Source organism: Orbicella faveolata, unplaced genomic scaffold, assembly GCF_042242905.1.
Source record: "Orbicella faveolata isolate gen_17 unplaced genomic scaffold, um_ofav_v1 contig_13, whole genome shotgun sequence".
Classification (NCBI taxonomy): Eukaryota; Metazoa; Cnidaria; class Anthozoa; order Scleractinia; family Merulinidae; genus Orbicella; species Orbicella faveolata.
The window spans coordinates 10,218,066-10,244,991 of NW_028301540.1; the positions used below are offsets into that span (position 1 = coordinate 10,218,066).

Here is a 26,926-nt window from a genome sequence, read left to right on the forward strand (position 1 = left end):
GCAAGCAGCGGTCTTTCCCACTAAGAGACAGTTTGTGTGAGTTTACATAACACAACAAAGGAAACTAAACCAAAACGCGCAAGACTGAGGAAGCTTCTTTCTTTTGGCCTAAACCTAAACTTTGCGAAAATGAAAATGAAATGAAGAAGAAAGTCTTTTCCAAAGGAATGTTTGATCCTGCCAGATTTGGAATCAAATTGCAAAAGGTGGTGTGATTGGTCACGTGTTGGGGGAAAGGTCATAGACGATTCATTTACATAATTTTACATATCGACCAGGCGAGCGAATGACATCATCTAACTGATCTAGAAACATTTGAATGGGCAGAGCTCTCAAACAGAAACTGTCAGCGGCAAGACACCAGTTTCTCTTTGTTAGCTAGACGACTACAAAATTGAAATAGTCTTCTCTGCTCGAACAGACGCTTGCACAGCGGAAGTCATCGAAAGAAAGTTGATGAAGTCGCTTACCACATGTAGTACGTTATCATCGTCCACAATGATCAGACTCATTTCTTCGTCTGCAAGTACTGCAGTTTCTGTGATCACCGCCTTGGTATTTCTGATTGTGGACATTTATTTAAGGATATATTTCTTGTGGCTTCGAATAAGCACCTGGTAAGTTTTCACAATATTATAGGTAGGCAACACAATATATTCCTATCTTTCTTCTCTTGCATTGAAGCTTACATGCCCATCGTGAATGCGTAGACTTGTGTGTAACCCACAGTAGTGCTACAGTGTACATCGATCAGACTTAAAGAGCTCCTTTGTAGAGTGCAGACAAGACACAAAGTGAAACCGGCAAGTAACTGTAGATTTCATCGAATTTTTGTGCTTGGCCGGTCCAAGGGTCGAAGTTTACTTGTGCCAAATCCAATAATTGTAGAAATCGATCCAAAACAATGCAAATATTACGCAGTGTCGTGACATTTGTCACGAACTTGTTTGGAGTGATCCTCAGTCTTGAGTTGTGGATGATAATTAAACTTCTAAAAATCTGGAACTAAATAAAGATATCTTATCAGTTTATATTAATCAAGCACATAGGCTGCACTGAGGCAATGTTGACCTTGAGGTCTTCACAGCATGAACAGAACGCAGCAAGATCTGCTCAAGATCAATATTATCCTCCCTCCCTTGTGCTTGGGTAATAAGAAATTTATTAAATGATTGAAAAGGTGATTTGAAATGGTTCCAGAATTGGAAATGTTATTTTGCTTTATCTTTTTCCGTGACCATTTTTCGAGGTGGTGAATGGTCTGTCAAAAACCATGGGGCTCACAAAGTTTTCTTTGAATTTCACTGGTCTTGCAGTCTTGTTGTTTTTGCTGTACATTATATGCGCGTCTTGCAGTTTCGATCTTTTCACAAAGCTGTCTCATAGTTTTTAGTTTTTGCAAGGCTAAGAAAGTCTTGAAGTACCACGTTTTCTTATTTATACATGTAAATGACGTCTGAATGTCTTAGAACTTGAATATCTGGAGCTCACAGTTAAAACACTCTAAAGTCTTGGTCTTGCAGTTGAGGAAGTCAAAATGTCTTGGGCTCGGAAAGGAAAATGCCTTTCTCACCTTTTTGCAAAGTCTTGCATTACCATTCACACCCCTGTTTTTATAATTCGTAATGCCACATGTCAAGCTTGTGTTTCAAGCTTACTCTCCAGCAGCTACATGTATGAAGGTGATGAAATTGTGCAGTTCCAGGAAATATCTGTACTCCTGTCACAGAAGGAATTGAAATTTTCTGGTAGTGGTGGGGGGAGAGGGTTCTGTAAAACAACAACAACAAAAAAATAAATGAAGAAATGCATGAAGCTTAATTTGAGTTTCCAGAGGAGTGGGAGGTCTCAGACACAATCTCTTCCATGGGGGAAGTATGGATATTTTCTGGAACTGTACATTGTAAACCTGTATAATTTTTTTTTATAGTAACTAAACATGTAGCTAGACAGTACTGGGTGAACATTGCCTGAGGGACTGGGTAAAGTGAGTTCTGTGCAGGAAAGACTGATAGTGATATTCTCCCAGTATGAAATTACAATGTTTAAATCAATGTCAATACATTCTGCGGGTGTGTACATCTGATCAGCAAAAATGTCTGAAGAACTATCTGTTTTATACCAGCTACTGAGCTCTGAGGAAATTAATGTTATTTATCCATGAGCACTACATGAAAATCTGAGGTAACTGAATTGTGCATTATTTATATCTAAGATACAGCTCCAGCCATATAATTAGCAGAACTTTGTTTATAATGTAGTTATTGCACAGATATTACATGGATGTCATAAAAAATTTATAATAATCCTGTTTTCTATCTATTACAGGCTTTTAAATTGTTTTCTGTCATTTATTCTTGTCTGGTGGTTTGGAGTGACCAATGTGAAAATTACCATAGGAGAATTTAGATGTTTTTCAGTCCGAGGTGTGAAAGTTCAATGGAATGATGATCCAGGACTGGTATGTGAATCACTTATATAAATCATAATTTATTACTAACTGCAGACAGTACTGTTTCGGCCTTCTGGGCCTCATCAGTGCAGTGCTGATGCCAGGATGGAGGAGAAGCCATATGGTCACCCCAAACGATCCCACACTTGTTTTGTCATCTAGGCCATGCTAGAGTGCTGAAACTAGTTAACAATAGTTTTCAATTGAGTGCCATAAAACCAAAAGTAAGTAATTACTCTAGCCAATGTACACTGAGGGGACGCAGGCAATACATTGGACCAATTACACCTTTCCTAAGATATTCTCCATAGTGACATGTTAATGTGGATAAAAAAATGGAACATAATATTGCCATGATTAATTAATTATAAAGAGAATGATCATTGCAGTTATTACTGCACAACTTATTAGGAGTTGTGAAAATAATGCCTGTTATTTAACTACTGCTTAATTAAGTTGTGCACATGGAGTTGTACATTTACATAACTGCGATGATCATTCATATTTAAAATTACATCTCTCTCTGCACTTCAAATTAAGGGCTTTTCACACATTCACTAAAGCCTGATTGATTAAAATTATGTTAGCCTTGTCAGAGCATATCTGCGAAGATAATCTTATATTAATTTATTAAAAATTGATTTATTTTTGTATTAATTGTTGAGACTTTCATTTCATGGGGAATCAAATGGTACATGTGTTCATTATTTTATATATATATAATTTACAAGTTTGCGGCTATTTTCTCCTCAGACTATTGAAGAAGTAAGATACAAGAAAATTGAATGGAACTTTGAAAAAATTAGGTAAGGTGATGTCCTGTATGAAATATTACATAACATTTAGAGGTATATCAAGTGGTAGCAAAATGATAAAAACACTATCCCAGACTTGAAGTCTTAGTAAGAGAAATTTTGTATCTTGCTGTGGCCATGCAATACCCTCTATTTACCGGTACATGTACAATGTATATGGTTATGAATATGAAAAAGTTTAAAGAAGAACTGTTATTTGCTTAAAATTTCTTCTAGGGATATCACAATACTCTTCCAAATAAAAGATTTGCACAAAGAGGTGTTGACTGATTCAGAGGTTTGTCTAGTGATTAAACATACTGTAATTTTTGTCATAAATTTGTTTTGTTTGTCAATACTAATGAATCAGATCAAGCTACACATGATGCAGCAGCTTTTGTTATGAAGTAAATAATATTTCTCTGGTATAATTCTACATTCTAGCCACATGTACTATGTCATTTAATTGGGACATCAGTGAAACTTCTAGAATTTTCCCTTAATCACGGAAATATTCCACTCCTTACAAGTCCTGAGATGACAGGACATGCTGCATAATTATGCTTATTCACTGCTGCAGCACTTTGTAAAATTTACTTGTGGTCTAGTTCCTGAGGTATCAAGTGGTCAATACATGTAGGACTTCACAGTCCATGTACAGAGTTGTCTACATGTATATATCTGGGCTAATGTATAACTGACAATACACACACAGCCAACAGTTTCCAATATCAGCCAGATCTGTTTTTCAAGGGTTTGGCCTCTGTCAGTAAAGTGATAGGAGAGTTTGCATTGACTCATACCCTGGATGGGAGAGCACATGCAGTCTATAAGATACTTAGTAATATGTTTATTGATAGTTGTTTCATACATTTCATAGGATTCAACAACAGACATCTTCACTTCTTTTACTCTTCATTGGAAAATGGTGGGTTCACATTTGGTTTTTCAAATGAAAACTTTTTTTAGAAAGTATGTATATTATTATGCACTTTTACTAAAATGCAAGATAATATTTTCAATTAAAGTACTTTAATATTATATTTACTACCACAGAGTAAAATTCTACTATACTACAGTAAATGCAGATCTGATTGGCCGAACTATTGCATGCCAGCATTCACTAATGTGCAGTGGGTCAGAGGTTATCCACATAATGGCAATGTTTTCTTGTTTTTCCAATGTTTGGGAGGAAAATTTAAAAATACCACTGGATAATTCAATTTCCAGGAACATTAAAGAAAGGAAATTGGCCATTGTACCCCCCATTCACAAATCAGTGATGAACTCCTGCCAAGACAAAAATGTCAGATCAGTCATTTTTTTATCATTGAAATAGGGGTTGGTGGGATGGGAGGGGGTAGGGGGTAAGTACTAAAATGACCAAGATTATAGCCTGTCCAATTAACAGATATCTATTTAAGAAATAGAAAACATGTACTGTGTTTCTATTGAGTTTTAGAAATACAAGTGGAAGTTTGGGAGAAGGAGAAATGCTGTGGGAACACGAGCAGCAGGCGAGTGTTTCCACAGCTTTTTCGAGTTCTCCCAAACTTTCACAAGTGTTTCTATAACTCAATAGAAACACAGAGAACATGTTTTCTATTTCTTGTAGAAAACACCGTGATGAAAAAAAAAGGAAAACAACTTGTTAACTTTGATTGTCAAGATTTAAATTCTGTTTGCTCGTGCCATCATGATTGCGTCAACAGCTAGTTCTGTGTTTCTATCAAGTTATAGAAACACAATTTTTAACCAATCAGCACGCGTATTTTCATAGGACTGTTTTCTAATATTGAATTGTGAATAAACAGCCTTAATTTACAGTCCAATCTGGCCTCTTGAAAGTCCTTTTTTTGTAACACACGGTACAATGTAGTCAGCTAAAGATCACTCTTTGTTCTTGATTCGCAGCATTCTCCCGGTGATCTGGTCAGTAGTGATCTGCGAAATTCAAGCGAGGCTATTCCGTCTTCCTTTACTTTGCTACATGCCACAGATGTGGAAATTGGAAGCAGGCTTCGAGTTCATAGAGGAGGTGCATATGTTGCGCTATTTGAGGTACATGTACAGTAATTCATTTATTTTGGATAGAAGATAGGGAAAGAACATGGGAGAGGGAAGGAGCATATACCCCCACGGGGATAAATTGATAGTTTACCTAGCCCAGTGATGTGGGTGGCCTCATAGTTAGTGCGCTTGACTCCGGATCGAGTGGTCCAGGTTCAAGCCCTGGCCGGGGTCATTGTGCTGCATTCTTGGGCAAGATGCTTCAAATCACTCTCACAGTACATGTACTTCTCTCCACCCATTTGTCGTGATGGGTACTGGCAAATTCAATGCTGGGGGTAACCCTGCAAATGGATTAGCATCCTATCCAAGGGGGAGTAGAAATACTCCTAGTTGCTTCATGCTACAGAGACCGGGATAAGCTCCGGCCTGATGGGCCACTTGGCTTGTATGCAGACTTTACCTTTTTTATACAAGTTGAATAAATTAAGTCATCCCCTCCATTCAAAATAATTACCCTTTCAGCTAGAAGATTACAGGGTCTGTTTGTGCCTTGTAAGCTCTTATGATGCAAATTTGTGTTTTGGTACCTGAAATCTTTTAAGCCAGTTTGATAAGTGAATTAATCCCTTGTAACAATGGTAATAAAAAGGTGACAAAGGAAAAACAAAATTAAACTGGTCCAACCAAATCACACATATTTTACAAAAACAAAAAATAACTGTCAGTAGAACATAAGGCTACATGTCATGTACAGTGTAGATATAGCAGGTAAAGACATTAGGGCCAGAAATAAACTGTCTCTGTTGGAAATGAACTATTTAACTGTAGACTTTGGAAAATGCTAATTTTCGTATAAAATTTACTTGTTAATTTTGAATTACATTGGTGTCTTTCATCAGGCTGCTGTTATTGATGGACTGTTGATTCCATCAGGCGAAGCTACATCACTGTGTGTAAAGTACAGAGAAGTGACTTTCTGCTGTGGGAGTTATGATCCTGGACTTATACAGGCCAAGAGAGAAAAGGTACATATTGACTCTTTTTAGAATAATTAATAGAGTGAGCTGTAAAATCCAACTAAGGTACCAATTGTTCAAAGTCTGGATAATGCTATCCACTGGATAAATTGCTTTCCAGCTGATACTTGTACATGTAAGTGTTAACAAAACAGACACACTATTCACTGGATAGTGATTTATCTGATGGATAGCGTTATCCACCTTTTGAATAGGCTCGATTACCAGCCGCTGCTTGAGGAAATGAGGCACGCGGACTCAAGAGTGGCGGGTATCGAGCCTACCTTTTGAACTACCCAGGATATTTCACAGAATTCAGGTTGCTGCTTTGTGCTACCTAACACAATGCGAAACTGTTTAGGCCAGGAAATCGGCCTGAATTTAGGGACTATACTGAGAACACAAATTTAAAGACATGTCTTTTGGATGATCAATAGTTAAGAACACAACTTAAAAGTGCTCAGCTGTGAAAATAAAGCCTAAAGATAAATTCAGGCCTAAAAGTGTACATGTATGTCTACATGTATGTTGGTTGCTAGTCTGATGCTGCGACAAGTTCCATGGTGCCATTGCTATTTTTGGTGCTGCTGATACTGATTAGGCCAGTTTTCATCCTACATGTAGTAGATGAGTAGCTTGTGTTAAAACATTTTTCATCAATGAAGAAGCTCCTCTTGACATTTTCCTCTTATTTATACCTTCCAGATCCTTAAAATGTCACTCATGGATTTTCTAGGCACTTGGTACACAAAAGGTCCTGCTCAGATTACAACAAACTATCACGGATTGCAGATCTTTGTTAGCCCAAGCAAAGTGAATTCTTCTGTAGTTTATCAAAATCACTTGTTGGCTCAGTTAAGCAAAGGTATGGTGTAGGTACAGTGTAACTACATGTAAAAGATAACTCCTGTTAGATAACTCACCCTTGTAAATTAAATATATGAGATGTTTCCAGTATTATATCTTTTGCTGCATTTTTGTTGGACCATCTGTGATCACATGAATTGTACAGACTGCATTTTGTACATGCTAAAATAGAAAACCAAGCTTCATTGGTCTCAAAGTGAAAAAAGGAGGGTTAGTTTCTCTGCCTTTCAGCTGCAATATCTTGGGGAAAGAGCCAGAAATATGGCCTTTTTTTTAAAACAGTCAATAGGTCAAATATGAAGTTCAACTACCCCAAAGGTTGAATTTTCTTTAAGTTTTGCCTGTCTTGTTTTATTTAGTTTTACAAGCTAAAACTTATGCCAGTAAAGAAGATAATGGGACAACTGACAAGTCACTAGAGGTAAGCCTTCATTGTGAAGTTCATGTTCAGGTTAAAAGCTAATTCGTTCAAGCATGTAGGAACGCCGGTATCTTGTCATAATTAATTTGCCAGCATATACCATTGTAATTTATTTTCTTATATTCTTGATTTTGTTCCTGTTTAGTTGAATGTCAAGTCTGATGATTTTAAGGCTTCAGTGTGTTATCAAGATGGAAGGGAAGCTGTTAGCATCATCATGTCATTCAGTCTTTCTCTTCATCAGAGAAACAAAAAAGTAAGTTCTTTGATAGTTATACTGGGAGGTACGTGGTGGCCTCATGGTTAGTGCTCTCGTCTCCAGAATGAGTAGTCCGAGTTTGAGTCCTGGCGGGGGACATTGTGTGTGTTCTTGGGCAAGGCATTTCACTCTGACAGTGCCATTCTCCACCCAGGTGTACAAATGGGTACCAGCAAACGTAGTGCTGGAGGTAACCCTGCAATGGACTAGCATCTCATCCAGGGGTAAAGTAGAAATACTCCTAGTTGCTTCATGCTACAGAAACTGGGATAAGCTCTAGCCTGATGGGCCACTTCGCTCATGTGCAAATTTAACATAAATGTAGCTATTCAACCTCATTGCCTAGTGGAGACTTGAGCAGTGAGCAGTCAAAATATCATGATCTACATATAAAAGTGACTGCATCGTGAAGATGAAGAAAAGAAATAATAATAAAATATCTATTATTATTATTTAAGTCCCAAAATGGGCCAAACAAAGTCCATCAAACAGAGATCCATTTTGAAAACTTTTTTCCTGTTTCACTGCACCCCTCTTTATTTTCTTCTTCTGTTATACTCACCACTGTGCTTATGCATGAATCTCTTTTCCCTTTGTTGTTGAGGATTCCAGTGTACATATAGTTCTCTTTGCTCTGTTTCACCAGCCTAGGATTGCCTATACCCAATTTTTATCTCTAAGTATTGCCTTCGAGAACAAAAGAATGATATTTACATGTGTCGTTTTATTTTCTTTAAGACTCAGTACACAGCTTCAGTGGGCATTCAAGCATTTGTTCCGAACAGTCAACAGACAACATATCCCTGTGGTATCATAGGAAACGAGTTGATATCTGTGCCCTGGGAGTGCACTGTTACTGTAAGTGAATCAGTTAGACACTCAACCTCGTTCCTAGAACAAGGTTGTTACACACTTAAGTTGGACTTAATTTATTGCAACCACATAAGTTATATAAATTTAGTTAGCGACATAAACAAATATTTAGCGCTGAGCTATTGAGAATTAATCATCATCTAGAGCATAACGCCAATTTCTCAGAACTCTCATCGGAGAGTTTTGTGCTAATGCCTCACAGGAGGCAGCGTGGCCGAGTGGTTAGGGTTGCGGTCTTGAAATCTACTGTAGAGTTTTTTTTTTTTTTTTAATTGCTAAACACATAATTACTTGCATTGCCTTACTCTACTTACAACACGACACAAGAGGTTGCGGATTCAAGTCCCGCTCTGACCAATAAGCTGGAGTTTTTTCTTGGTAGACCCTAGTTCAACTCCTCGGTCACGCTTGTAAATAGCCAGCTGATCTGCCTCCCACCAGTTGGGATTTTTAAGCCTATTATGTTTATTTGAAATAATATATTTCTTTCTTTCAGATTAAGTGGTATGTCTGTGAACTAGCTAGTTGTAGCTAAGTGCATCGACCACTCTTAACGTTCAACATTGAACATTTTTTACGGTCTTCCGCTTGTTACAAAGCTTTATCCTCTTTTTTTTTTCTTTTTTTTTTTTCGCAGGGAAGCAAATCGTCTGGCCAGTCCACAGTGACAAGAGTAACTTCCGATCACAACTTTTCTCTGTTGCTCAGACCTGAATGCATTCCAGTATTTCAGGAGCTCCGCGAGGCAAGTTCTCAACTGTGTTGCGGTTTAACACAACTAGTTTTATTGTATGAAAACAAGACACAGTTTGATTTTGGTAGCCTTGTCTCATTATCAATTATGACTTTTAAACTTCTTGAATTTTTGTCTTCATTTTCTGTATCTTTTATAGGAATATACCAGCTTATTGGATTTGAGACAATTGAAAAAGTTGTTGAGATTGTTGAAGAAAAAGGCGAAGGAACAGTCCACACCTAAGCAGGTATTGAAAAGTGATGAAAACGAGTAAATGCAGATGTAATTGTCTTCTTTTTGTTTCAGTGCTGCCGGAATTAGGAGCGAGTTTTACGAAGTTTCACTCGATCTGCAGCCTGGTCTGTAGGTTAATCAATGGAAACGCGATGTTTTTCTTGCATTCACTAAGCACTTGTTCTCCCGCACTTGGACACCAGCGTTATATTTTTCCCGCGCATGGCGTCGGTGTCATGTTTTCCTGCGCTTGGCGCTGGTGTCATTTTTCTCCGCGCTCGGCGCTGTTGTCATGTTTTCCCACACTTGGGGCATTGTCATGTTTTCCCGCGCTTGAGGCAGGTTGTTTGTAGGTTTAGCATCTGATCGGTCAATTGCTTACGTAGCATTTCAGCCTAAAACAGTACGGGGCTCGGGGGAATAACTACAGAGTTTGTGGGGTTTATTTCCCAGAGACTCGTGCTGAGGCCTATTGTGTTAGGCTGAATTTTAATATATCGAAATTGTGCTATTTGCCGTGTGTGAATTTTTGGTTGTTTGTCTTGTTTTACAAGTGCGATTTGAACTTTTCTTTGTCCATAAACCAACACATGTGGCTAGAGGCAACATAATCCATACCTTTTTCCCTCCATTTTCGTTTTCGGCCAACATTTTCGTTGCTGCTGTTTTGTTTTTTAGATTTTCATAAATTGCAAAGGGATGAGGCTATCTTTAGAAATGGATGTATACGAAGAACTGCTGAACGTCAGCTTTGAAGATATCAAGGTACAGTAAACTCACTTGATTTTATTGGTTAGCTTCTGTGGTTCACCCGACATCTTGTACGGGAAATTCCGGGAGGAGTATCGAATGAAGAGGCGATCTACTCCATTTAAAAGGTTCTTTATAATTGACGAAACGAAGTGATAGATAAATAACACAAACAATACCCGTAGCCCTAAGGACTATAGAGATAAAGATTATATGGACAGGAACGAATGAAAATAGCCGAAGTTATGAATTGTTGCAGATCAGCCGCAAATGGAACGGAAATTGATTCCTGGTATGACATTTTAGACTGAAAATGTCGGTATATCTCGAGAGGTTGCCTTCTTTTGCGGAAATTCGGGAAAAATGATGTTCCATTTACGACTGGAGATTTCCATAAATTCAAATCGGATTTCTTGGTTGAATGGCGAAATTTACAATGTACGCTGTTACAGCCGGTGCATTCATGGTTCTTTCATTTAATTCGCAGGCCGAATTTAGCAGAGATCAACATCATATAACACTAGAACTGAGCGTCAAAGATCTGGAGGTAAGCTCTTAAACTATAACACTTGCACCCTTTGCCCCACTCCTTCTTCTCCTGCTTAGCCTCAATACGTACAGCTGTAGCATTCTAGCCTTTGGACATGCTCTCTAGTGGAGGATGGGGCGAAGAGAAAGCGAGAACCAACTCCCCGCCCTCTCGACCACTTCTTTCTTAACCAGTTCCTTTTGGGCCCTTCCAGCCGCTGTCAGACCCTTCCAGCCGCAGTGTGTTCACAGGGTAGTAGCAAAAAAGGTAGAACAGACTGAAATTTCAGACTCATCTAGCCACTTTAAGGTCGCGTTCTTGTATATACTGAGTATATAAAAAAGTTATCTTGATAGGGTGAAACTACTGGAACTAATGTTTTGATTAATACATGCATAACAACTATCCACAGGTCGAGGACTGCACAGATAAAATTATTGCACTTCAGCAACAGCGATCAGGCGGCATTAGTTCCTTGTCATTATTGAGATTTTCACTCATGCAAGATGTAGCCAAGGACGAGGAGAAAATAGCTGTGAAGGTATGTTTTAAGAAACTTATGCATGCATTTCTGTAGATGCATTTCTATGATTTCGTTACTGAAAATACTAGCCAAGTTTTGATTAATATTTTTGAATATATGAAAGATTATATATTTGAACTGCGGAGAAAGATATGAAGACACGATCCGCTGCTCTAATATATGATATATTACAAACTCACAACGTGACCAGCTCTCAGATGGCTTGATAGCTCAGTTAGTAGAGCACTGCACCGGATCGCAGAGGTCGTGGGTTCGAATCCAGTTCACGCCTGAGTGTTTTTTTCAGGCTTTAATTTCACAGCTGCTTAAGCTGTGTGTATAACTGTGATGATCAATCATGTCTTCGTGACTTGTATATTGTCACATAAGTGGTAGCGGATGGTTTGGCTAAGTTTTCTTTATTTTCTCAAAATCTGAAGTAGTTTTCTCTGTGGTTCCATTTTACAGAGACTTCACATTGAACCAGGCAACTCAACAGTATCCTTTCAAGAAAAACTGATACTAAAATTACTGCAGTTTGCTGGCATCAAGAAGAAGTGTCAGTTTTGGGGCGAAGAAACGAACGCAGAAGATGAGAGTTCCAACGAAAATCTTCCCGCTTTCCTAACTAACACGCGATTTTATTTTGAGAAACTTCATGTGGAGTCGTTTCAAGTTGTGGTGACATGTAACCCGGCCAATACGCTCCCTAAAGAACTACAGAGTTTAAAAACTGCGCTGGAGATTCCTGCCGGGTTTCCTCCTTTGATGGAGAACGCCAGTGTCGAGTTTGGTAAATAGGAGTTTAATTCTAAAGCTGTCCATAGGAGTTACTTTATCTTAGAACAAGCGATTCAAAGCTTCGCGTCAGCCACATGTATTTGCTTTAGACGCCGTCCACACAACACTGGGAGGAATTTGAAAACGCAGCTTTTTGTCCGTCCACTCTAATCCGTTACGAAAACGGAGCTTTTCGAAAACGCTCTTCAAACCGGGGGAATTTGAAAACGCAGCTTTTTGTCCGTCCACTCTAATCCGTTACGAAAACGGAGCTTTTCGAAAACGCTCTTCAAACCGGGGGAATTTGAAAACGCAGCTTTTTGTCCGTCCACTCTAATCCGTTACGAAAACGGAGCTTTTCGAAAACGCTCTTCAAACCGGGGGAATTTGAAAACGCAGCTTTTTGTCCGTCCACTCTAATCCGTTACGAAAACGGAGCTTTTCGAAAACGCTCTTCAAACCGGGGGAATTTGAAAACGCAGCTTTTTGTCCGTCCACTCTAATCCGTTACGAAAACGGAGCTTTTCGAAAACGCTCTTCAAACCGGGGGAATTTGAAAACGCCGGCTTTTCGTTTTCGTGTGGACAGAAAACATTTTGGAAACGGAGCCTTTTGAACACGTTGACCTCACGATAATGTGATTTCCCTGCTCGATTTTTTTTTTTCAAACACAATTCCTCCGGCGGGCTCTTAATGGTTCAATTAATTTTCCGTGTCTTTTGTGATTTGGTTTTGGATTTACGATACTCAATTGAAAACTGCTTTATTGGCTTAAATGTAAACCAGCTTGTTTTGGCTAAACACCAGTATTTAATGTTATCATTGTATTTAGCATTTCTCTCGTGTCTTCGTGCTCCGCGATAAAATGTCTTCGAAGGTGTCGAGTTATCTGAAGAAATTATCTTATGGAACTGAAGCTGTCCTGTCGGGCTTTTCCTTCCTGCGATCAAGAATAGAATTTATGTATATCCCTTGTTTTCTTTTAGGAGAATTTTTACGAACCGGTATCAGTTACAAAACATTGGCTTCTCTCGGTCGAGATGCCAGGAGGCATTACTTGAAGGTGAGTCAGTAAACTATTATCTTGGCGTTTTCAAGAGGAAATGAAATCGAAAGCTGCTGGCATTTCTGTACAGCGTTTTCTGCCTTCATGTCACTTTCTCTATGTTAATTATATATATATTAATTATGTTCATAATTATCTTAATTATTGCAGGAAATCGGCCGTCAGTCCACGTCTCTTCTTGGCTCGCTCCATCTCCTTGGTGACCTCTCCAGCTTGCAGGGTGAAATTGCCGATGGACTCGCCGAGCTGAAGGAGACTGGTGACTACTTGGGATTTGTCAGACATGTGAGAGGGGGCTTGGCGGAATCTTATTACAAGGTGCGGCATTGAAATCCCAAGGAACCCTTTTGATGAACCCCTGGGGTGAAGTGATTTGATGAAAGAGTTACTTTGGAAATGTCCCTCAGGGAAAACATATTTCCAAAAGAGTTGAAATGTAATCCCCAGGAATTTTGAGCAGATTGATTCGAACTCATGTGAAGCATATTGGCAGGTTCATGATATGAAGGGATCACTACCCGTAAATTGAACTCGTTGGCCAAGGAGCTAGTGTAGCTGAAAAATTCAAGTATTCAAACGCTACAATCCGAAATTGTTTACCTAGAGCTGCAGGGTAGATTCCTATTTGATTAAAGGAACTCAGTTTCGGCAGTTTGAGTTATTTTCGCCAAGAACAAAATTAACTTCAATTTGAAGGAAACCTGGAAATAGTAGTCTACTAAGATTAAAAAAAATAAAAAATAAAAAAATAAAGGAACAAGGATGGTTAAGGAACGACAAACTTGACGTAGTTCCTTTAAGTTTGACAGTCTATCAATGAAGCTAGGAACGCTCGGTTTGTCCGAAAATTCCTGGCGCGCCACAGGTATAACGTTACCCGAGATCACTTTCAACGCTGAAATTACGAAATATCTTACGATCTTTCCGTCTCGGATGTCGTTCGCCTTTTCGTTTGCGTCTTATTGTGGTACATGTTTCTCTGCAGTTCGCTGACTCCTGGTCAGCTTGTATCACGCAGTCGCAATCAAATAGTCCGTCGACGAGTAATTCTACGCCCTCGAGCAGTTCGAACCCTCAGATGAAGTCTTTCCGTGGCGTTGTGGGTAGTTTGACGAATTTTCTTCTTAATCCTCCCAAGGATGCCAGTCATCGAAAACTGCAGGTACCTTGTTCATTATTGATGACTTTAGTCCACTTCTGTTGTGTTTTGCCTCGTTCCGTGTTTGGCAGGGCGACCTTACATTGGAGGGAAATAGTTGTGTGACAGAATTTCAGTCATGCGTATTAAAATAATGAAGTTTTCGAGATCATCTCAGCAGACCATATTACAGTTGTCTGTTCAGTGACCTGGCCTTTGAATATCATCGAGGCTGGAGGTGTCTTTGTTTTGATACAGACCTCACTTCTTTTGTTGTGTAAATTGGGCTGTTCTAATGCTAACTGAGTTACATTAAAATGAGAAAAACAGAGAGGTTTGTATCAAAGCAAGGTCGCCTTCAGCCTAGCTTGCATTCACAGGCCAGGTAACAGCATACAACGGTTACTGTAAAACGGCTTCTTGCCAATGGAAAAAAAAAAAGAAAAATGTCAAAGTTGGTACGAAACAGGGTATAGACTAACGGTCATGTTAAAGAGCATTTCTTGGTCAATGTGAAGGTATTCAGAGGTGAAGCAAACAGTTGATATAATTTCCGATTTTTGTTTCAGCTCTCCGACTCACCAGCTGCTACGCCTCCAGGCAGTCCGGGAATACGTTTAGCGTCCAGGAGACTGGTACCGACAAATTGTGAAGACCATGATTCTTCAGGAAGCGAGGAAAGCAGTTTGTCGTGCATTCAGTCGGTGGACGGCTGGGAACTTGTATCGAAGGATGTTCTCAAAAAGTTAAAGGGCCAAGAGTTTTTACGTAGACTACAAGTCAGCATGAGTGGTGAAGCGACTCAAGAAGAAAAGTAAGCGGATTAAGGCTTTGCTTTGTGTGAACAAACTTACACTTACAGACAAACAGACAGACATACATACTTACAACCTTTATTTATACTCGATAAAAAATTTCAAAGCTAACAAGCTTGTGGGGTCGTGTACTACATAAAAAGATACAAATGCGAGGAATAATTAAGAAACTACAATTAAAGGATTAAAATCATTCATTCATTCATTCAGACAGACAGAACGATAGACAGATAGACCGACAGACAAACAGACTGACCGCGAGAGAGAAATAGACCGACTGACAGATGCACAGGCAATCAGACAGACTTACACATACTTTAGGCATGCAGACAGACAAACAGACAGACAGACAGACTAACAGACACACATACAGACTAACAGACAGATAGAAAGACAGAAAGACAGCCCCCTGCTTCGAGCACGATCCCTCTGTCAGAGGGAATCCTGGATGCTGTTTCGTCGATTTCATCTGACAAATATTCGAAACTACAGAATGCAAATCTATAAAGATTTGTAATAGCCCATTTCCGAGTTGACCCAAGCCTCTCTATCAAGGCGAGGCCTGGTGTACAACCATTCATATGGAAATGAGTTTGACTTCCATGTGAATGAAATCACATTTTCATAAGAAAAGAATACTCGCTTTGAGAAAGAGGCTTAAGGAGATTCGGAAAATGGCATATACACCCAATTCAACCCCTTGTATTGTCTTAAAGAAGTTATAGCTTTCGCACCTTCCTGCCAACGTGCCTACCAACCCAGCACTCATGCATTTCCTATCCTTGCTTTACACAGCGATTTTGTGATCTAGTTCCCTCATTCGTCGGTTAGATAGCTGCGCTGTAATCATTTCTATCTTCGATGTCGTTAATTTTTCTTACTTGCTTAGTAGTGGGTTCATCTTACTTGCTGAGGCATGACCTAAGCAAATTAACCCTTATTTGAGGGTTTCCTAGGTAATAGATAAGTTCTTAAGCTTGCGGTAGATTTGATAACTGTCTTTGTTAACTCGTTTGTTTTCCCTTAAAGTTTTGTCACCTGTATAAAGCTGCGCCACGAGGATCCCGAGGACAAACTGAGCGCCCTGGTAACGAGTCAGCACGTGCACTTCATCAGGGCTGGCTTACCATTGGCTGATAACGTGATTCTCACGATTAAACTTTTCAACTTGTACAAGGCGCGACATAAAGACCAAGGTATGTGATATGTGCGTTATTTCCGGGCTGCAACTCAGAGGGTTGTCAGGAAATGGTTAGGGGAAAAAATATTCTTCACAGTCAGGGAAAAGTCAGGGAATTTTATTTTGAGTCAGGGGTAATTGACGTTTTGAAGAAAAGTCAGACAATATTGACAGAATTTAAGACAGGTGATTTAATACCTTTGAAGACTGGAAGAGAGATTTGGGGTGACTGTGATCTCAACGATGCTTTTCCTTCGTAAAGGGGGAAAGTTTGTCGAAAATGTATTTGTCTTCATGGGGGCAAGAGACCTCCACTATATCTGACATTTTGTGCCTGTTTGGTCCGGGACGTTTTCCTGAAAAGTGATGTCTTTTGCCATAGACATCACTTTTTAGGGAAATCTGAAAATTGATGTCTGTGTCACAACGTCACAAGCGTGAAGTTTTCTAAAAGAAAACCAAACAAACAAACAAATAAACAACAACAACAAAAAAATCACCGTTGTTCTTTTTCAGATCAAGAGCATTACCTGGAATTACGGATGCGAATATCAGGAGGCAAACGACTGTCCCTCCCCTCCCCTAATCCTGCCGACAGTCCTCTAGTCCGGTGTAGTTCGGTAAGACGGGCACAGAAAGCGGCGAGTGTAATAAACGAGACGAAGAAAAAGAACGAATCAAGATAACAAGTCAACGTCGGCAAGATCTTGATCGAGTGCACAATGCAGAATTGCAGTTACTATCCAGGGAAAATTTTTAGTTTGTATTACGGATTTAGACAACTTGTGAATTAACTTCCAAGTGTGAAGGATCGATCAATCAACAACTTTATTTTTGTGTCAACTTCTACTGGCTGGCTGTCCCTACAAGGAGCCTAATATATTACTTGCAATACGTTTCGGACGTTTAATTTTCGAGCACCTTTTATCTCATGTCGGATAAATTTCGGACTGAAATTTCGGACACTTTGCTATAAGCTAGCTGAAGTAAGTTTACGCCTACAAACACGAATTAAACTGAAACAACATTTGTAAAAATGATAGTTTTCCTCATCTTCAAGGTTTTACAGATACACCGACGATATAATAACACGTTTCATATCTCAATCAGTGTCTCGGCTAGAGTTCGCTCCATGAAGGAAACTAAGAGCTCTGGAGCTACGTTAAAGTTTTATACTGTGCTGTAAATATTTCGGACGCTTAAAAATTTCCAACGGTTTTATTTTCGGACACTTTTTGTCCGAAATTAAAATTGTCCTAAATTTTTTGCAAGTAATGTAATTGGGGACACTTGAAACTGACGCATCAGTTGATACCTTGTCAGAGAGATGGCCTTTGAATCTCACGCGGGAGCCAGGTGTAAGTTTCCTCTGTTAAAAAAACCTGGGTGTCGCGTTGCTTGATTATAGAATTTGCCGCTGTATTTCCTTTCGTGGAAATAATTTGATTTAAGTCTTAGTCTAAGCTCGAACCTCTTTATCGTATGTTTACGTGTTTATTGTTATAAAGTAGAAGACATATATACGTTGAACACTGTCATTGGGCTAGGTTAAAATAACACATTGAATAGTTTGTAATCTTAAGATGCTGTTATTGTTATTGTCATAAGTATTGCAGATAAATCCCAAACTTTATTGCTGTGAATTTCATGATGGGGTTTTCCGATATTGTTTTTTGGGGGGTGGGGTGGGGACGGGGGGCAGCTAAATATAATTTCTCATAGTATACAGATCACTCTATCCTAATAACAACGTTTTCAGCAGCTAAATTGCGCTGAAACGGTTTTATTATTTTCAGACAAATTACATCATACATAAACTATATATTATTAAGTTTAATTAGGGTAAAGATTGTTTTTATCTCGCAGTATACAGATCATTCTTTGCTGACAACGTTTTTAGCGGCTAAATTGCATTGAAACGATTTTATTATTTTCAGAGAAATATTGTTTTTATCAAAACTGGTAAAATAATTGTCAAAAGTAGATACGAATTAGCATTTAACTTACATCTTTTGTAAAGTCACTCTTTAACGACAAGTTCCGATATTGCAGTTTTTTAGTTAAAATTAGCTCAAGTTTATAGTTCGCCAATTGCTCATGAAAGTCTGCATTATTTTGGTAAAAAAAGAGAGAGATATATATGTAATGAATTTAATAAAGAGCTATAACAGATTCATATTGGGGGAATGTTATGAAATACTGTCAAAAAAGGTAAATCGTCATATTATGTAACTATATAAAAACCACGTTCAACTGAAGTAACTCTATTTACAACTAAGCTTATTATATAATGAGAATTTGAAAGGACATCAATTATTATTCTCCTGAACCTTCTGCTCGACAGCGTCCTGGAGGGGGCGGGGTGGGGTGGGGGTACTGTGGTACTTCCATATGCAAAGGTCGGGGTTAGGGTTAGCAAAATTTGAATTAAACCCCAGCAGGAAACCAATCTAGGGGATTCATTTTCTTACTTTGATAATCTCTTGGTTCCAAATAAAGTGGTTCATTTTCTGATTTTTTTTCTTCCTTTCTGTGACACTGGTTTATTATTTTTTTTAGAAAAATAACTTAGGATTTATAAAAAAAAGTACTGGCAATTGTTTTTGTAAAGCATGCTATACCTTTTCAACTTGAACAAGTCGCAACGTTAATCTTGAAACCTAAACAATCGCGCGCCTGAGCTGAAAAAAAGGTGTTATTCTGATTTTCAGAGTTATCTCAAAGTTTCTCGTAAGAGTTGATACCGTTTGGTAGCTCGAAAGGTCTGCTGAAAAATTGCATTTTAACAGTAACGGAAGTTACTTTGAACACCTCACTGTCTAATTTCCTTGAATGCGTTTCTCTTCGTTTACTGTTGTACTACAAAAAGAGTAGCGCTGGTTGTTGACCTATCACCTGTCTCTTGTTAATTTTCCGGTTTTTGTCAGAAAGATTGCCAAGCTACCAAATATTCTGTTAACATATTGTGAAAGTTTATGTGAAGTGTTCTGCATGGTCAACAGGTATCGGTCAGTCTGTAGTAACCTATGTTTCATTATTTCGCGCTATTTTTGAGTGGACGACGAAAGCCAAAACTCTTCTGGTACCAGTTACTACAAAGCACTTGTGTAACTTTCAACAAGAACATCTGAAGTTCTTCCTGGTGGTTATGTTATTCCGAGAGGCCAACCGGAATCGAAACCTTCGTGGAAGTTATTCATTAGACAGAGATCCGCTCGGGAACTCCCAATATCAAACAGTTCGAGTGCGCCGGCGTTTCCTTTGTTTTATTTTATTAACGATAATCCTGGCCACCAGATCACCAAATTCTAGCACTGTGAGAATACTGGCGCCGAGAAACAATCCCACCTGACCACCAATGTCACCTAAACACAAATTAGAAAAATAAAAATAAAAATAACATGATTAAGTGTAGCATAGTTTCCGTGATGAGAGTTGACTATGCCATGGCAGCCTACATATCTAATACCTACTATATGTAAGACCTTGCTCATTAGATTGAGCAATAATCGCTTTCAAAGAAAATAGAATATTTTGCTGTGCATAAAGAAACACCAATAAAAGAAATAAAGAAACAGCCATGCGAACAAACAATGAATCAATTAAACAATTAAAAACCAGCAAACATAAAGAGACAGACATGCAGGAAGACGGAGACAGACAGACAGGCAGACAGACAGAGAGACGGACCGACCGACGACCGACGACCGACAGACAGACATGCAGACAGGTAGGTAGGCGGGCGGGCAGGCAGCCTGGCATTGACTACATCTTGGACTATTGTGCTCATGTGACGGAGTAGCTCTGTATAACTCACCAAACAAACTTTCCTGATCATATGCTTGTCGCTGGGTTATAAGAGTGACTTGCATTTCCTCAAAGTACACATCTAACTCGAGGAAGTTGTCCCTGTTAGGAGATAACGCTCGTTCCATGAAATTCTATTTTCTTTCCCTTTAACATAAATATCGAACCCTTCGATAGGCAACACCGAAGAAAATTGGAAAGAATAACTCGTCAAATTTACATCTGACTTCTCGGTCAGATCAAAGGGTGGTTTAACAACGACCTAAATTTCGCTGGAGCTGCCAGCTTAAATACAGTTGTCGTTTACTCTGGTCCTTGCCAAGAGTAACGATTTGAAGTGATTTTAGAGCAAATACGTAATAAAGTACAGGGTAATATGGCCATAAACAATATACTATTTTGCATGAGTTCGTTTGAGTTGGAAATCTTGGTTAAAAGGTCATTAATTCATGTTTCAAGTTTGCGTCATCTGGCGAATAGATTCTTATTATCATCAAATGTTTCTAAAAGCTGTCCTCAAGTTAACACGTTAGGTATCTTTGATGTTCCTCACCTAAGGTAATGTCTCATGACGTCCTTTCGAACATGTTTTCTCCGCGCCAGTACCTCGGAGAAATGCTTGGCAGGGGTCTGGGCGTAACTCAGTTGTACTTGGTATTTGGTGATCTCACAGGGGACTGGGCATTCGCAGTTGTTGCTTTCATTTCGAAAGATTTCTGGATATTGTTTAAGAGACAAAACTGTGATTCAACCCTTGCTTAGAACAATGTGTTAACAAGAGCTAAGAACAAATAGAAAGATGTTTTAAAGCTCCTTTTCAAACTAATCCCGTCCAGGTTCTTCAACTTACCCATGGCAGGCCAAACGCAATTTTTGACTTCCTGTGGTAGACAGGGCGGGGCTTCGCCTGAAATGGAGAAATTTTTATAGAATGTAATATAGCTCACTGGTTTAAGTGGAAAATGTGGAGGCGTGGTGACCTCATGGTTAGTGCGCTCCATTCCGGATCGAGCGGTCCGGGTTCAAGCTCTGGCCATTGACATTGTGTTGTGTTCTTGGGCAAGACATGGAACTCTCATGGGTGGTAACTCTGGGATTACATAACTCTCATGGGTGGTAACCCTGGGATGGAGTAGAATCCCATGAGGGGAAGTAGAAACACTTCTAGTCGCTTCATATTACATAGAAACCGGAGATAAGCGTCGGCCTGATGGGCCACTTGGCTCGTATGCAGACTTTACATTTTTAGCTTAAGTGGAATATGCCGTGAAATACACAGCGAGTTAATTGATTTCTCTGTGACTTACCTTCCAAATCGTACGATCTACATTTACACATACTAATGACGTAATCAGCGCGGCACTTCAGGAGGCAAGCAGACTTGGTGTATTTTTTGAAGCCCGCTAAGTGTTTGTCTTCACATGCTGTTTTGAATGGACGCGGAAGATTATGCATCTGAAACGAAAAGAAAAAGAAATCCACAACTGTAATAACTGTGCTTGTGTAACGAAGATGATTCGTAGGAACAATTCTCCGATGGAAAAAAAAGATGGCGACTGGTGCATCTAGCCATAACTCTTACCGCACGAAAACTTTGAAAAAGCTTACACAAACGTACAGAAAAGTTGTAAAACGTTCAAACCTAGCATACACTATGTCGTTAACACTGGAACAAATATGTAAAAATCTGGCTTTTCTTGTACTTTATGGGCTGTGTAAGGCTCGCTTGGTATTGTGGTAAAATGTGAGGCAGCCATCTTTTTTCATACGGAGGATTGTGACCCGTTTTAAATCTTTAATGCTTATTAGGACAAATTTGGTTCAATGAAAACCCCTAGTTTCGTATGATCTCGACCTTAGTTTTAAATTGCATGTATTTACCTTACAACAGTACTTAAATGACCTTAACTGCGCCACACGGCACAAAGAGAATGTTTACATACTACTTCCTTCCTGAGCCCACAAAATGTATGTGTCCCCGGTTGAATTGCAAAGCCGAGTTCGTTGATCAGTGGTGGTTCTTCCTGGTCATGCACCATGACCTTGAACCCAGACGAGTCTCTCAGTGATCCGTAATATTGATCCTGTTGAACGCTGAGGGATAATCTCAGAGCATAATCTACTCCTGCTCGTTGAACTTTTAGAAGAGGGTGACCCTTTAAACCTGTTAAACAGGAAATAAGCCATTTGAGGAAGTTATGTCGTGATACATTAAGCCAGTCAAACATTTAAAAATAGTAGTTTATGCGGGAAGGTAAACACTGAAGACGAATTGGTAAAGTCACAGGGACAAGGAAATATTTTGGAGCGGAGAATACTGAGACGGATTACGAAGAAAGGGTTTATAAAAACTTAAGCCTTATTATTTAGATCCGCCAAGCATTGGTGAGGGAAAGGAGGCAAAGTCATTTTTTTCAGATGCTTTTGCCTCTCTTCCCATTTCGAACCCAAAACATTCTTCATGTTAAAATAGTTCTGAAATAGTTCTGCAGTGGAATTTACCATGCAAAGAAATTCCATGTAGATAGAATAATGAATGAGTTGCCAGTAATCGGATACCCGTGTTTGCGCAAAGAACTCTGGGATCGTCAGGGGGCGAACATTGCAAGTCGCTAGAAGGAAATGTATAGCGAAAAGTTGTTTCGACGGCCAAAAACATGGTTTTGGGGAGAGATCAACGCTTTTTCGCCGTTGTTTTATCGCAAATGGATTTTGGCAATGTTGATACATGGAAAATGTAAGTTTTTGTTTGAACAACCGTGAAATAAGTGATAAAATTTACCGATAAACTGAACTCCCTTTTGCTTGCGTGAGGTTTATTGTGAAATACATTGAAGAGAATATTGAAAATTTCAATACACGCCTGATCTCGAGAGGCTACCCGGAGCAAATGGTAGAAAAGACCCTCCGAGAAGTTAAATATAAAGACAGAAAAGATGCTGTGAAACAGAAATCGAAAATTGCCGAAGGAACTACTACCCTTTGTGTCGGGCAATTTCACTCAACCGTCAATACCAAACTTTGGAAAGCATAATCACGCACAAATGGCACTTTTAAATACAAATACTCAAAGATATATTCAAGGAGCCACCCTTGATCTGTTATAGAAAAGGAAAATCACTGAAATACGTGCTTGTAAAAGTAAAACAAAGGCTTTGAGCAACACAGTAGCCACAGAGCGTGAGTCGCGCGGACTCATTTGTCATTAAATCAACCCCAGACAGTACAATGATCGCCACCGGGCTTATTTCCAGTATTATTTGTATGACTGAGCTTTCAAATAAGCCAAAAGTAGCCTGTACACAACTTTAAAGGCCTTACTGGGTTATTTCCTCTCGATTTATACCTAATTAATTTTGTAATATTTTCAGACCATTACGCGATGTAAATTTCACAATAAACCTCACGCAAGCAACGGAGTTTATCGGTAGGTTTTATCACATATTTCACGGTTATTCAAACAAAAACTTACATATTCCACATATCAACATTGCCCAAATCCATTCGCGATAAAAACGACGGTGAAAAAGCGTTGATCTCTCTCAAAAATTGTTTTCTTGTACCTCGAAACAACTTTTCGTCATACATTTCCTTCTAGCGACTAGCAATGTTTGCCCCCTGACGATCCCAGAGTTCTTCGCGTAAACACGGGTATCCGATTACTGGCAACTCATTCATTGGAAAGGCGCGCTGAAACCGATCGTGGTGTAAGTGGGAAGCTATGACTTTCTACTTGTCCTGGAATACCAGGACCGTCCATTTTGGGTCCCTAATTCTCTTTGTCTTTGGGGCGCATCACCTTAACGTTGTTTCAGTGCCAAACTATGTCCTCTGTGTTACTGGTGGTTCTCCTATAAACGGCTGCGAGACTGAGATGTGACATAAAACTCTGACCTAAACTGTACCCACCTGAATTGAACGTGTAACAAAGACCAAACTCAGTTATTACCGCGGTGAAGTTCTCAGGCCCACACGGCTGCGATTTCCATCGACATTTCTTGATCATGTGATCAATTCGATGCCCGTGAGTTCTGACGAACTGCGCGAAATCGAAAGAGTCATCAAAGTCGAACGATGTGTCATCGAGCACATCTTCGTCATCATCGTCGTCGGGTTTCTTCGATTCCTTTTCGCGACGACGGCGACGAAGATAATTGAGGAAGTTCGGGATCGGCGAACGCGCGAACAGCACTTCTTCCTTGTTGTCGATGTACTTTTGAGGTGCTAGAATCGACATGACCTGTGGATTTAGGGGAATACAAAAGTTAACGCCAGTTAAAATAACCTTCTGCGTCTTCTTCTCTATTTTCGGTCCGCTTTAGCCATTCAAACGCTGAGGGTACCTAAAAGAGACGCAGTGAAATGCTACAGATGTCATTTTTTCTGGAGAGATTATCCCCAAACGAGCGCAAACGTCACTTGAAGGAGAATACTAACACTTCTTCCTCTTCGAGACAAAACCTAAATGTTTCGATTGGAACATGCAGGAACATGCACAAAGCAAAATTGTGGACGCGAAAAAATACAGCAGCTTAGGTCTCTAGTTTTTCTCGGTATTGTTTACTGGATGACACCGTAAATGGAACAAGGACAATGCTCCCTCAGCCCACATTTCATCAGGTTTAGTAACCAATGAGCTACACCACACTCGACAGTGCATTCATTTGGTAGCTGGTTGTTTAATTACTATAAATACGTACACAATCGGATTTTTATAATGGCTAGGAAAGCAATTCTTCCTCTTTAGCCTTTATCATTACCTGTTTACATAGTGAACTTAGGTAAAAGACATGTAAATCAAGGAATTGATTCAGTTGTTGAGTTCCTTTGTTGAAAATATTGATCGATGGCGTGATGTTGTTGATATTTTGTCTTCCAACAGCAATCAGTTGTACGATAGCTGTTTGAATGTACCTTAATTGATCGAAACGAATAAGAAATGTACTTTACTTCCTTAAGATCATACTTCAAATCAAAACCAGATGGCTCTGAAGGGTTAGGGGTGGAATAAATCCCGTATGCCAGCCCAAATCCCGGTCCCATACTCTTTTTTTTTCTGTGATACCCAGTCTTGGTGACCCAAATCCTATTTCCTAGTGAAAATATAGCAAATTCCTCTTCCCATCTTAGTCCTGCAGTCCCCTCAAACGAGATGGTCATGAGAATGAAGTCCATAATCAACCTCTCCTTTGTAACAGTACTGATATGAAAACCAGTTGGGAGAACTTGCGTTGAACCGTGTTTTGAGCGTTTTAGTTTAAAATTTGATACAAATATCCATGTGTCGGTAAACATAAAACATTTCTTACCTTTTCTCCAATGGTACCATTTATGAGGTAGTAAGGAAACAAGTTGAAATTGCAAATCGACACGGCGGGAAAGATAATCTCGTCCAGAAACTCCACTTGTACTGTAGTGGTGATTGGGCGATCAAAGTATTTTTGTATACTTTTCTTGCTCTGCAATACCAACATCATAACCGCAAGTATCAGGATAATGAGCCAGATAACTCGGCGAATTTTCGGCCCTTCCTCGAAAATGAAGCGAAATCCGTGAAGTGTGAGACTATGCAAGAAGTCCTGCCACAACTCGTAAGTTGTCGGGATCTCGTCTTCTTTGTCTTCTTCTTCGTCGCTGTTAGCATCTTTGTGTTTCTTCTTTTTCGGTGACTGTTGCGGACACGCCATGTTTGCGAAATTGTGTGCGTCTACGAAACCCCGCTGCAGTATTTCTAACAAAGAGGTGTGCTGTGTTTTTACGACCACTAAGACTTCTTCAACGACTGTTTTATCGGTTGTGAATTCCAAGGGATTGTAGCCCCTAGAGTTCAAATAATCTGTTTCAATGGGCATCCTTAGCGACCATTATTTGCTGACCGTGCCGTTGGGTAGTACATATCATTAGCCATTTTCTCTGTGTTCTTGAAAAATTCCCATGATCAATTCGTTCTCCCAGATGACGTTTAAGCACGACTTGCGATGTTAAATATTCGGTGTCAATTTTACGAGGAGAAACTTGCGTCCGACAAACGTCTCACTGTCACTGAATCAATTGACGTCAAAGAAATGCCGCGATTGCAAAATATAAAACGCTGCTCTCAAAGGAATTAACTCTTCCAGATGAACTAGTTTACGTTCATTAGTGAAACGTTTTCATCAATTTGTCAGTGTAAATGCTTCGTTAGAGAAAAGCGAAAAGAGTGTCGAGTTATTTTTTCTTCACTTCTGTCTGACGGTGGCTTGGCACGGTGTCCCACCTGCCCTTGCTAAACAGTGCTCAATGAACCATACATGAATCAACCATGTTTCAGCTGAAACTGCTTGACGATGTACGGTAATGACATAATGGAATTCTGGTACCGGTAAATTTTGTGCAAACACCGTCTTGGATGAACTGAAATGCAAATTGTAAAGCCACGAGGTTTTGTTTTTCCGTCTTATGGGTAACATCCAGCACACTGAGTAGATAACCATGGAATTGCCTTTGTTTAAGAGTCTTTGTTTAGCATTTGTATACTGCTTGGTCATTTGCATGCTGGCTGCCTTCCACTTGTTAGTCTTAGTTTATGTAGCCAGACTTCAAAGCGCGCTTACTGTGATCCGAGCTATGGAAATCAATCAAGACAGTCGCCGATATCGATCACTCTGTGAATTTCCTGAAGCTCTACTTACAA

The 26,926-nt window shown here is 39.4% G+C and overlaps 2 protein-coding genes across 3 annotated transcripts; one reads left to right on the forward strand and one right to left on the reverse strand.

Annotated features, from left to right (window-relative positions):
• The first annotated feature begins 91 nt into the window (after positions 1-91).
• On the forward strand, positions 92-18,622 carry LOC110042106 (uncharacterized). The gene is made up of 23 exons (XM_020747443.2): positions 92-617; positions 2,329-2,461; positions 3,206-3,258; positions 3,484-3,544; positions 4,127-4,174; positions 5,161-5,307; positions 6,159-6,284; positions 6,981-7,140; positions 7,502-7,563; positions 7,709-7,819; positions 8,561-8,680; positions 9,333-9,440; positions 9,589-9,678; positions 10,344-10,430; positions 10,903-10,962; positions 11,357-11,485; positions 11,936-12,260; positions 13,234-13,310; positions 13,464-13,631; positions 14,299-14,475; positions 15,021-15,265; positions 16,296-16,462; positions 16,963-18,622. The coding sequence occupies exons 1-23, from the start codon at positions 457-459 to the stop codon at positions 17,130-17,132; spliced, it is 2,985 nt and encodes a 994-aa protein (XP_020603102.2). The 5' UTR covers positions 92-456; the 3' UTR covers positions 17,133-18,622.
• Positions 17,985-26,900, reverse strand: LOC110042107 (acid-sensing ion channel 2-like). Of its 2 annotated transcripts, XM_020747445.2 has the most exons (8): positions 25,563-26,888; positions 24,163-24,493; positions 22,197-22,417; positions 21,561-21,708; positions 21,104-21,160; positions 20,807-20,969; positions 20,264-20,355; positions 17,985-19,811 (listed from the first exon to the last, which is right to left on the reverse strand). In XM_020747445.2, the coding sequence occupies exons 1-8, from the start codon at positions 26,103-26,105 to the stop codon at positions 19,678-19,680; spliced, it is 1,689 nt and encodes a 562-aa protein (XP_020603104.1). In that variant the 5' UTR covers positions 26,106-26,888; the 3' UTR covers positions 17,985-19,677. The 2 variants fall into 2 exon arrangements, with proteins under 2 accessions (XP_020603104.1, XP_020603103.1); XM_020747444.2 differs by having other exon boundaries at positions 19,677-20,355; positions 25,563-26,900.
• Positions 26,901-26,926: the final 26 nt, after the last annotated feature.

Coding starts and splice junctions, on each gene's coding strand:
- LOC110042106 (XM_020747443.2), top strand. CDS start 457: ATGAAGTCGCTTACCACATGTAGTACGTTATCATCGTCCACAATGATC. Junction 9,441..9,588: donor TATTTCAGGAGCTCCGCGAG/GCAAGTTCTCAA, acceptor TATCTTTTATAG/GAATATACCAGCTTATTGGA. Junction 14,476..15,020: donor CCAGTCATCGAAAACTGCAG/GTACCTTGTTCA, acceptor TTTTTGTTTCAG/CTCTCCGACTCACCAGCTGC.
- LOC110042107 (XM_020747444.2), bottom strand. CDS start 26,105: ATGCCCATTGAAACAGATTATTTGAACTCTAGGGGCTACAATCCCTTG. Junction 24,494..25,562: donor ATGGTACCATTGGAGAAAAG/GTAAGAAATGTT, acceptor CTAAATCCACAG/GTCATGTCGATTCTAGCACC. Junction 21,161..21,560: donor TAGATCGTACGATTTGGAAG/GTAAGTCACAGA, acceptor TCTCCATTTCAG/GCGAAGCCCCGCCCTGTCTA.